General features: G+C 40.8%; 2 protein-coding genes across 3 annotated transcripts; one reads left to right on the top strand and one right to left on the bottom strand.

The window, feature by feature from the left end:
* Positions 1 to 631: 631 nt before the first annotated feature.
* higd2a (HIG1 hypoxia inducible domain family, member 2A) lies at positions 632 to 2396 on the top strand. The gene is made up of 2 exons (XM_068326065.1): positions 632 to 859; positions 1984 to 2396. Exons 1-2 carry the CDS (start codon positions 679 to 681, stop codon positions 2148 to 2150), a joined length of 348 nt encoding a protein of 115 aa, XP_068182166.1. The 5' UTR covers positions 632 to 678; the 3' UTR covers positions 2151 to 2396.
* Positions 2397 to 2552: 156 nt separating this feature from the next.
* On the bottom strand, positions 2553 to 8148 carry cltb (clathrin, light chain B). 2 transcript variants are annotated; one of them, XM_068326242.1, is made up of 8 exons: positions 8027 to 8148; positions 7672 to 7921; positions 7063 to 7109; positions 6756 to 6873; positions 6030 to 6141; positions 5616 to 5636; positions 5047 to 5100; positions 2553 to 4092 (listed from the first exon to the last, which is right to left on the bottom strand). In XM_068326242.1, exons 2-8 carry the CDS (start codon positions 7832 to 7834, stop codon positions 3921 to 3923), a joined length of 687 nt encoding a protein of 228 aa, XP_068182343.1. In that variant the 5' UTR covers positions 7835 to 7921; positions 8027 to 8148; the 3' UTR covers positions 2553 to 3920. The 2 variants fall into 2 exon arrangements, with proteins under 2 accessions (XP_068182343.1, XP_068182344.1); XM_068326243.1 differs by lacking the exons at positions 5047 to 5100; positions 5616 to 5636 and having other exon boundaries at positions 7672 to 8105.
* Positions 8149 to 11664: the final 3516 nt, after the last annotated feature.

Genomic DNA, 11664 nt, shown 5'->3' with positions numbered 1-11664 from the left:
TAACACATGTTATTGACTACCAAATATTTTGAAGCTGTTCCTTCAGTTTTTTGTTAGAACTGTCGAGTTTCTCCAGGTAGGTCACCGTTTGCTCAATGCTGCCACCTAGTGGCAGGCAGGAGGGAGTAAAAATAGCTCAATTAATCTGCTTTGTCAGTCAACTTTTATTTATATATCGCTTAATCACTTTTTCCAATAATCTACATCTTAGTGGAAGATGACGGAATATTTAAAAACAAGTAATGTAGATTTAAAAAAAAAAAATTACAGACGGAAGTATTTACGTGTTGAAAGAGCAGTAGTTCTAGGGTTCCGTTGGGTTTCTCTGCCTGTAAAGGCGCTTCGAAATATCTTGTGATTCAACGCTTCACAAATAAAAGCTGATTGAATAGGTATTTACAGAGAAGAAATTAAAATCTACGAATGAGTACACTAATTATAAAATTTACTTTAAACTTTTTTATTAACGGAAGACCATTTTGTTTGTGTGCGGGTCATTTCACATATTAGGTTTCTGAACTTTTCCTTCCCCTCTCACGGTCTTGAGTGGAACTACTGATACAGTAGTAGTTTCCGCGGTGCGTCTCAGGCGGCAGACGTCTTTTATTCTGAAGTCTGGGAGCAGAGTTCCTCCGGAAACACGTGACTTGATCGCCTGGGTTGGAGTGGAAGGGAAACATGGCGGCCCCCTTAGCGCCTGTAGCCCAGACATCTAAAACAGCGTCACCAGGACAGGACGGGTTTGACATATCCCAGCAACCAGTTATCGAAGGCTTCAGACCCTTACCCAAACACAAAGTAGAGTCGTTTCAGGAAAAATTCATGCGGAAAACCAAAGAGAACCCGTTCGTCCCGATAGGTGAGTTATCGATCAGGTCAGAACGCTGCAGAACTGATGCAGTACATTCGTTTCTTGTTTCAGTGAGTGATAAAAGCAGTGACACCAAAAGATTATAGGGTTATTGTTTTTGTTCCAAGTTTTAAGGTTTGTGTTTCCAAAAACTAAAACTTTCGCTAAATTGTGGAACATAATTAACATTAATTGTTTTCAACACGGAAATGTGGCCTATTCTTAACAATTAACAGTGAGGTCAAGTAATATGGTAATCAAAACCTGAATATCAGCACATAGGCAACTTGATGCAGCTTCAAAAAAAATAATTGGGTCTAGTTGGGATAAAACAACTGCAGACCTGGGAGGGTAAGTTTCCAGGGTAATGGAGTTAGGTGGTGGTACTTTAGTGTGAGGCAGATCCCAGTAAAGGATCATTTCTAATATAGCTGCATGTAAGTCAATGTATGTGTCAATGTGCACTGATGGATCCTCATGGATCTATGGATGATGGCAGAGAAGATTCAACAAAGAAATGTTGAATGGAGATGAGGTTGTGATGAACCCTAACCTCATAAAAGCACCCATCTCTCATCTGCTTTGTTCGTCAATCAGAATGATTTCCTATCTAGAATATCACAGCAGATGCTGCCCCTCCAGGGAAGAGAACCTGCGGGGCCTCAGTTTGCCCCCGCATGATGTCAGGGTGTATATAAAATTAAGAGTATCTTAAAGAGGATATTTTAAAAGCTTGTAGCGACACCATTATTGGATGTTTTACACCTTATCTATGAAGGAGTAACTGACCTCAGGTCCACACGAAATGGAACACTCATGTGTTCACACAGCAGTGGCTGGAAATCATGGAAATGTTTTTAAATGTAATTATTTTATGAAAGTTGAAGTGCAATTAGTTACATGGACTGAATTTCCCCAAGTTTTAACATTTATTTTGGTACTTTTGCATCAAGTTTTTTTTATTTTAAAAGAAACTTCCAAAACTGAAAATGGCAAAAGGTGTTCAGGCCAGAAGTACTACACCCTTCTCCCCATGTGGACCTACTTTTCTTTTTCCTCCCCCTCACAAAGTGTCTTGTGTGTTTGTACTGAACTGTTCCATCCTGTTTCGTGATTTACTTTGTGCCCTCCAGGTTGTTTGGGAACAGCAGGCGCGCTGATGTATGGTCTCCGTGCCTTCTATCAAGGGAAAACCCAGAAGTCCCAGGCATTAATGAGGACACGTGTTCTGGCTCAGGGGTTCACGGTAGTCGCCCTGGTTGTCGGAGTCATTGCTACAGCCCTGAAACCCAAGCAGTGAAGATGGATGGATCCCGTGCCTCAGTCCAGATGCATTGTAGAGCCTTTCTTGGACTGATCGTGTTTAAATTTACTCAATAATAACCAATTTTCCACCACCACGGTTCAGATTTATGGCACAGTCAGCCCTAATTATTGTGTACACAGAAAATACTCGTTCTTTGTTCTTATGGAGGGGACGGACTTCAAATGTTCCTGTTTTCACTGAAATGATCCTCACAGCTACTGATGTTTGAAATAAATGTTTCCAACATGGCCTTGGTTTTCTGTGTCTTTGAGACAGTGTCATCTGCTGATTCCTCTAACCTGCTGATTTAAAGCCAATGAAGGCTTGACTGAGAACAAAATAATGGCACTTATAAAACCTTGGCCACATAGAAAAACAGAACAAAACACCCAGTGATCATTCTCCACTGTTTATTTCTTCAGTTCATTTTCACATTCACTTTTTATCAGGGTTCATAATATTCAAATAGGCAACATGTGAAACTGTGCAGACGTTCACTCTTCAAATTGACACCTTTTTAATTTAAAAAAAAATCTACAACGTACTGGTGCAACATACGTGGTGCTCACATCTCCTGCTGCAGAAAACCAGTGACACGAGAAATCGCACGCTCCATTAATCGAGGGAATTTTTGCTGATAGGAGAATTCTTTGGTTGTGAATTTCTTGCCAAATTAAAAAGGAAATCCCCCTGGAAAAATACTCAACCTGGAGTAAGAGCTCCATCAAAAAGGCCACAAGCTGATGGGGGTTCAGTCAGGAGGCGGCAGTGCAGATGTCATCATTCAAGATTCAGGGGGCTACATGATGAGTTTTTGATGATTCTTAAATATGCCTATAGGAGAATAATAAAAAGAGGTGCGCTAATGTGTTAACATTAATGTCTCTGCTGCAGCACTGATGCTGGAGAAGCTGCTACGACTGTTTCTCAGGTGAGGTGAATGGTTTACGTTATTAAACTTTGCAGTGTGAGCAGTTCATTTGTTCGTTCCATTATCAATAAAACATTAACAGGATTAATGCTGAACATTTGTGAATCAATGCAGGATCATCACAGGGAACAGCAGCGAGGCGGACAGGACAATCTCAAGATGGACAGCATTGAGTGTACATTTTATCATAATGTTTAGAATGATTTTATTTTTGCTGGCCATTGCTGAAAACATCCAGAAAAAGTTCAGCAGACATAGAATAAATCTGTAGCTCCCCAGCTGCAGCGCTCTGCCTCCTGTCTGAACCTGGCTTTAAGGATTTCAAAGAGGAAAAACACCCTAACTACCTGTACTTTAAATGTGCTAATTATATAATTAATGTGAACTAACGCGTTTGTAATTCTACTTTGATGAGAGGCATAAGTGGTTACAATCTAATGTACAACAGTATTAATAAGTGGTTGACCAAAAAAAAAAGACCAAACAACTAAAATACAGTAGTCCATTTGAAATATTGGCAAATACATGCAATGAACTTGACCTAATTATAAGTTAAAGGGAAAAGTGTTTCTTACAGTAACAATATTTTCCTAAGTGTAGCAGTCAAAAACTGACCATCTCAAGGATGCCATAAACATTTGTCCATCTTCTCAACAGAGACAAGGATTAAGTTTACTAGTCACTCGAGCAAGCATTAAGAAAGGCAGTAACTTCTGAAAGGTATTGAATGAACTGTAAGTTTCATGGAAAAGGGCGTACAAACTCTTCTGATTTTGTGTAAAGTTAAAATTGAAAAGGCAGTTTCAAGAGCAAACGTATCCCTTCAGCCTCCTCTAGCGAACGAGAGGCGTCTGTTTGAGAGAGATGAGGACAGAACGCATTCGAGAAACATCCTTAGCCTGTTTGTTGGTTTTTGGATTGAAATCACAGAGGCGGGCTACTCTCTCCCATTCTGTTCCTGGGTTATCGTCACTGGTCTCTGCAATGAAGGCCTCCTCTGATGCTCTGCAGTTTGGAACACCAGAGAAACACAACAGTGACTTAGAAAATCTTGTAGATTTCAAAATAGTTTCCAGAACCACAAATTCATCCGAGCTAAACATGGCACTCGACATTCAATCACATAAAAAACACAGATGAACAGATATGCAAAACGTCATGCATCTCTTTATACTAGGAGCGTGCAGTACTGACAAAATCTGACATCTTGGTATTTCAAGGAATTTCAGCAATAACCATAGATGATATTTCACATTCTTCAGAATTTGTTTAACATGTCTCATATTTCATCAGTTCCTTCATGTACATTTTTTAAAAAGTTTTTTATTTCTATACATCCTTTTCCAGGTCTGTTTCCATTGAGATATAAAATTTCTTCTTGAGTGGGTGATCAAGGTGGGAGCTGAGATAATTTAACAGTCTATTTAAATGTTGCCTACAAAGTATACAATTAAAAAAAAATGTCTGGAAAATAAACATTATTTACTAAGAACTGAAGTACGCAAGTCAGAAACATACTGTTGACAACAAGTTTCATCTCCTCTTCTACTGGTTTTGTTGTCAGGAGGACAAACTCTGAGTGTGTTTTTATATCATTTTTAACATCAATCATTTCGGGAAGATCCGTCTTTTCAAACCCAAACTTCCACGCAAGAAAGGAGGAGTCACATCCAGTGGTGCAGTCTAAAGATGTGGATGGCGAGGCTGGTGGTAGCTTTGTCATGCTAACTAACACATATTGCACCCCCCCCCCCACTTTAACCCAGTCATACACTTCGATGGACACGTGCTTGATATCTATTACAAGTTCTGACCTAAGGGACATTCAAATACAAATTCCAGAACTACCAAACTAAGCCTACAAAAACAAAAAGGTAATTTTAGTGTAATGGCATGCATGAGGTGAAAATCACTGGGTAGTTCAAACAGCAACTAGAAGTTGAAGAGTTCTAAACCTACACAAAGCCTATAACATCTGAGTTGGGCTGTTTGTAGAAAGCCTTGTCAGCAATCCTAGCACGCAGGCAAGGCCAAGAAAGCAGGAAAGAGAAGGAGAGAGGAGAACAGTTTCAGTTATACAAGCAGAATGAAGTTAGGGTCCGTATTACAGGGATTGTGTAAATGACTGAGAAACAACTCTAATGAGGTTCAAATCAATGAGGAAATCTCCTCTAACATTAAGTACAGTCGTTCTGTCCCACTGAACTGAAACGTTGCTTGGAATGCCAATCCATTTTAGTCAACTACAGTTTGCTTTGGTGCGAGGCTGTGGACAAACACTGACATCTGCTCTGTGCTGCTGGTATGTCTTCTAGCTAGCTAACTTCCTGCTTTGGTTTCCAGGCATTGTGTGTGTGTGTGTGTGTGTGTGTGTGTGTGTGTGTGTGTGTGTGTGTGTGTGTGTGTGTGTGTGCGTGCGTGCGCACAGCTGTAGACTAATATCTCATCAGAGGATTGTCTCTCAGTGCTTTCACAGACACACAGGAAAAAAACTAGGCAAGTCTAGAGCCACAGATGCAGAGTGATACCGTGAAAAACTTGGACAGAGTCTGTTGGAAAGTGTGAGAAGACAGAGTTAGTGTAGTCAGAAAAAGGAAAAGCGGCAAAATTCTTGTGATAATAATGTACAACACTGACTTTTATCACATTAAAATAAGTTATTAAATTGAGATACAGTCCTCAAGTAAGCAGTCAATATTCTGATCAACAACTCTACTGAAGCATTTGACCTGTAGGTGCATCAAGTCCAGCAAAAATACTTCAAAGTTCATTATTCTTGAGGCAGTTGTTAAGTGTATCTGAACTGCATGACTGCTACTGACAAATATTTACAATCAACCAAAACACCAGAGTAGACTGAGTCCAGATTAGAGTATCACCACATCATAATGATAAACTGTTACTTCTGTGAAAGTTAACAGAGGATATGTTAAGACTAAAACCTGTTATTGGCCTTGTTCTTCTCCATCTGCTCACTCTGGTGCACACGCCAGTCCTCCAGCTCCTTCTTGGCTTTCTCTCTCCATTCTGCTTCTGCTGCCTTCGATGCAGAGTCTGTTCCAGCATGCGAAAGCAGCGAATAAAAGAGTCAGAGGCCAATGACCCAATTAGATTATTCACTACTTTTATTTGTCTTCAATGGTAGACTCCAAAGAGATGCATCACAAAATGTAAAAAAGACATACAAAAAAAGACACATTTCAAAATGACTACAGCTGTAAAGGGGGGAGTGTGTTTCATAGTGAGACAGGGGAGTACAGTAATCATTACATTATGGGGACACCCAACCCTCTGATAATTTAAATATGTTGACAAATTACAGTATAATCATGATAGACATTAAAAAGCTACAGTAAAACAAAACAAAATAGTCATGAGTGAATGTAAGCATAACTCAAAGCCACACAGTCCATACAGTCCTAGTATCAGGGGAAAACTGGAATGCAATGAGATCTACATGTTTATGTATCCGTGTTAATAGGGATGGGACTGGGATTGTGGTCTGTTGCTGGGATACAGTCCCTAAGACACGTGTCAAAACTCACTGAGTTACATTTCGTTACATTAATAAGTTACATCTGGCCCTTTGAGGACAGCCATTATGCTGATGTGGCCCTCGGTGAACATGACTTTGATACCCCTGCCCTAAAGAAATTACAGTTGCTCACCCAAAACCTCAAGGCGTGTCTTCTGCTCCTCCCTCCACTTTCTTAAACTTTCAGGCTCCTGCCTCTGAATATCCACCTGGGCGATGGCTGCATAGCTGTCTGTTGGCCCATTGGACTCCTGTGGGAAGACGCAAAACATTCACTTCATTACTAACATGTAACTAGGAAATCCATCCTGTCATTACATATTTGCATGCAAATACGGAAAGTAAGCAAAACTACAGTATTTAAAAAAATCATTAAAAAAAAAAAGTTATGTAATACAATGCATAAATTGGGATGCAGATTTTGAATACCTGATGCTCACCTGAAATATATCCCCGTTCAACGTGGAAGGCTGCTCACCGAAAAAATCTGCCATTATTAGAAGAAAACAGATTTTTTCAATAGGATATTTTTCTTAAATGTTCCCATGAATGTTAACTGTGCTCCTTCAGCCGTGTAAACAACGACAGTGACAGTCTGTTAAACCAGCAACACGCTAACATCAAGATCTTAGAGAATGTAGCTGCACCTGTTTGAGCTCTCATGTCGTCCCTCCACCCCGGTCGGTGAACAGGTTTTTCCAGTTAGGTGTCAACGGTACCTTAGCTCAGTCATTGCTACATAGCGTTAACATGTCCTGATTAATGTCGGGGAAATACTACGTATTTTGATGCTCATTACGTTACAAGAATGGATTTTGTAATACATTTACTAACTTATGAGCAGAGCTTCCGGTAGCTACACTAGGAAGCTAACATCACAGTTTAAGACAGTACACCTCCTAGCTAAAACAGCCGCTCACGCCAATAAGCATGAAGCTAATCTTTGCTAACCAGTGTCACACCAGTCAAAGTAGCAGTGGCTAAAGCTAGCCGTAGTTAGCATGCCTTCTAGCTGGTCGAGGCTGACATTTGCTCAGTGACACACTTGCCATAGTTATCCGGCTCCGGCTGTGGCGGCTCCTGGTCATCCGTTTCCTCCAGCGCCCCAAACCCCTCTCCATCGTTCTCTATTACTGCTATCTCACTCTCTTGTTGAGCCAGAAAAGCTGCAGCTGGGTCTTCTTCGGTCGAGTGAGCTCCGTTGTCAGCCATTTTTCCACAAAAGTGTTTACAAGTTTAGCTAACTGATTTTAGTAGGTTTACCTTGCTAACCCACAGTCAGGCCACCAGCTGCTCAACCTACACTTAAAAGAATTTAAAAAGGAAACTGAATATCAAAGGATTTCTTCAACAGTAGAGTGTAAACAGTTTACTCGTCTGTAACGAACAACTGAAGCTCCGAACCTCACTGATGATTCATCGTTTCCTCGCTTGATTAGCCGCTGTGATGATGGAGCAGGGCCGCCCGTCAGGGTACCACTTCCGTTCCACTGCTGTTTGTCTCCACCTGCTGGGTCTGCTGTGTCACTACAGTTCGAACGGACTCCATTAAACTGGTTTACGATTCGCTCCAAGTGGCTTCTTAACCTTTTTCGTTGGTGTTTTGTGTATTTGCTCGTCTGTCAATGAAATTACTGTAAACTAAAGTTAAGGACAGGATGTCTTGAAAAGTAATATTAGAATTTTAATTAAATAAACAAGTACCAGGAGCTACTGTATATCGCTTTGTGTAATTACATCCCGCTTCAAAGCGGTGATGTATTGTAATTGTCAGTGTTCGTGTGTTCATCCGTTCCTTCTTCCGTTCATCGGTCCGTCCGTTAGTCCACCAAATATCTTCACAACCGTTGCAGATGGAAAGATGAAACAAAAAGCACATTACTTGGGCGGCAAAGGGGATGAAAATGAGATGATGACCTTGACCTTAGGTCAATGTCAAATTTCAACTTTTGTACACTCAGGAACTAGATAAGATAGAAAGATGTAATCTGAAGGAGATCAGTGACTGCAAAGTAGTGGTAGGCGAGGGTGTAGCCAAACAGCATAGGATGGTGGTGTGTAGGATGACTCTGGTGGTGAGGAAGATGAAGAGGACAAAGGCAGAGCACAAGACGAAATGGTGGAAGCTGAAAAAGGAAGAGTGTTGCGTGACTTTTAGGAAGGAGTTAGCTCTGGGTTGTCAGGATGTGTTTCCAGATGACTGGACAACTACAGCTAATGTTATCAGGGAGACAGGTAGGAGAGTACTTGGTGTGTCATCTGGAAGGAAAGTAGATAAGGAGACTTGGTGGTGGAAAAGGAGGAGGTACAGGAGTGTATACAGAGAAAGAGGTTAGCTAAGAGGAAGTGGGACACTGAGGGGACTTGGGAGAGTAGTACAGGGAGATGCAGTGTAAGGTGAAAATAGAGGTAGCAAAGGCCAAACAAGGGGCTTATGAAGACTTGTATGCTAAGTTGGACAGTAAGGAGGGAGAGACTGATCTATACAGGTTGGCAAGACAGAGAGGCAGAGATTTGAAGGACATGCAGCAGGTTATGGTGATTAAGGATAGGGATGGAAGTCTATTGACAAGTGCCAGTAGTGTGATGGTAAGTTGTAAAGAGTACTTTGAAGAGCTGATGAATTAGGAATAGAGAGAGAACAAAGACTAGAAGAGGTGGCTGTTGTGGACCAGGAATTAGCAAAGATTAGTCAGGATGAAGTGAGGAAGGCATTGAAGAGGATGAAGAGTGGAAAGGCACTCAGTCCTGATGATATACCTGTGGAGGTATGGAAATGTCTGAGAGAGGTGGCAGGGACTTTCTGAATGGGTTGTTCAATAAGATCTTAGATAGTGAGAAGATGCCTGAGGAATGGAGGAGAAGTGTGCTGGTGCCCATTTTTAAGAAAAATGGAGATGGGCAGACTTGTGGCAACTACAGAGGAATAAAGCTGATGAGCCATACAATGAAGTTATGGGAAAGAGTAGTTGAAGCTAGACTGAGGGCAGAAGTAAGTATTTATGAGCAGCAGTACGGTTTCATGCCACAAAAGAGTACTAAACATGCAGTATTTGCTTTGAGGAATTTGATAGAGAAGTACAGAGAAGGCCAGAGGGAGCTGTATTGTGTTTTCGTAGATCTGGAGAAAGCTTATGACAGGGTGCCCAGAGAGGAACTGTGGTATTGTATGAGGAAGTCTGGAGTGGCAAAGACGTATGTTAGAGCAGTGCAGAACATGTATGAGGACTGTAAGACAGTGAGGTGTGCTATAGGTGTGACAGAGGAGTTCAAGGTGGAGATGGGACTTCATCAGGGATCAGCTCTGAGCCCCTTCTTGTTCGCTATGGTGATGGACAGGCTGACAGACGAGGTCAGACAGGAATCTCCATGGACTATGATGTTTGCAGATGACAATGTGATCTGCAGTGAGAGCAGGGAACAGGTGGAGGAGAAGCTAGAGAGGTGGACGTTTGTCCTGGAAAGGAGAGGAATGAAGGTTATTCGCAGAAAGACAGAATAAAAGTGTGTGAATGAGAGGGACCCAAGTGGAAGAGTGAGGTTACAGGGAGAAGAGATCAAGAAGGTGGAGGATTTTAAATATTTAGGATCAACAGTCCAGAGCAATGGAGAGTGTGGAAAAGAGGTGAAGAAGCATGTACAGGCAGGATGGAACGGGTGGAGAAAAGTGTCAGGTGTGATGTGTGATAGAAAAGTTTCAAAACTGTGGTGAGACCAGCGTTGTTGTTTGGTCTAGAGACAGTGTCACTGAGGAAAAGACAGGAGACAGAGCTGGAGGTAGCAGAGATGAAGATGCTGACGTTCTCTCTGGGAGTGACCAGGAAGGATAGGATCAGGAATGAGTACATCAGAGGGACAGCACATGTTAGAGGTTTTGGAGATAAAGTCAGAGAGGCCAGAAAGAGATAGTTTGGACATGTCCAAATGAGAGATGGTGAATATATTGGTAGAAGGATACTGAGTTTAGACCTGTCAGACAGGAGGCCTAAAGGAAGACCAAAGCAGAGGTTTATGGATGTGGTGAAAGAGGACAGGAAGGTAGTTGGTGTGAGAGAAGAGGATGCAGAAGACGGGGTTAGATGGAGGCAACTGATTTACTCTGGCGACCCCTGAAGGGTAAAGCTGAAAGGACAGGAAGATGAGGAAGACGTTTTTCAATATTTTTATGGAGATGCTTTGATGTGTTTGTTCCAGTCTCTGGTTTATTCTTTAACAAAGTATTGCACTTTTTGGTGGCAAATTGTGTAAAATGATGGTATTCATAGTAAGAAAATAACAACTGTCGGATCATTTGAGAGTAAAAAAAGAATTACAATTATTTCACTGCATTTCAGAGGGAAATAATTGGACGCTTACCTTACAGAAATTTTCTTGACAAATTAAGCTTTTTGTCTATAAAACAGTTGAGGTCAATCTGTGACAATGTTTTTGCTTTTCCTGACTTTTATTTGCAGTGACAGAGACAGTTTTTTCTTTCCAAATAACAGTTCCAATGAGTCATTTTCTTCTAACAGTGTTTTAACAGTGTATTTGCTCATAATCTTTAGCAGAGACCTGAATACTTTCTACACCTGCAGAAAAATAACATAGACCAAAAAGGTGCTGTTTCGTGTAACGAACATTCTCTTTTAAATTAGACTAACACCTTATGTGAAGTCCAAAAAGACGAGCACCTTCATAATGCTGGCTGTGGGTCAGAGTTCCTTGACTGTAAGTGATAAAAAGTGATCTCTTCAAACAGATGTACTTCTAAAATTTAACAGGTCCATTTTTGACACATGTGACTATCTTTCTTATGAAACTAAGTCAAGTAAATTATTATTTATTTTATTGTAAAAAATACTAAAAAAAACAACACTGTTTTGAAATGTTAAAAGAACTCATGGGTCAAATTCTTTGGATCCACTCAAGAATTTGAAGATTTCTTTGGCAGGTAACTCAGGATTTTACACAGTTTCATAGCAAGAAGTAGTTTGTTTTTGTATTTGACAAAAAAACCTGTTTTGCAATGTTAAAAAGCAAAAAAACAATCAGACTCAGCC

This window comes from Antennarius striatus, chromosome 10 (genome assembly GCF_040054535.1).
Source record: "Antennarius striatus isolate MH-2024 chromosome 10, ASM4005453v1, whole genome shotgun sequence".
In the NCBI taxonomy this organism is placed as follows: Eukaryota; Metazoa; Chordata; class Actinopteri; order Lophiiformes; family Antennariidae; genus Antennarius; species Antennarius striatus.
Note: the sequence above shows the minus strand (reverse complement) of the source record. Positions and strands in the feature narration are given on the sequence as shown.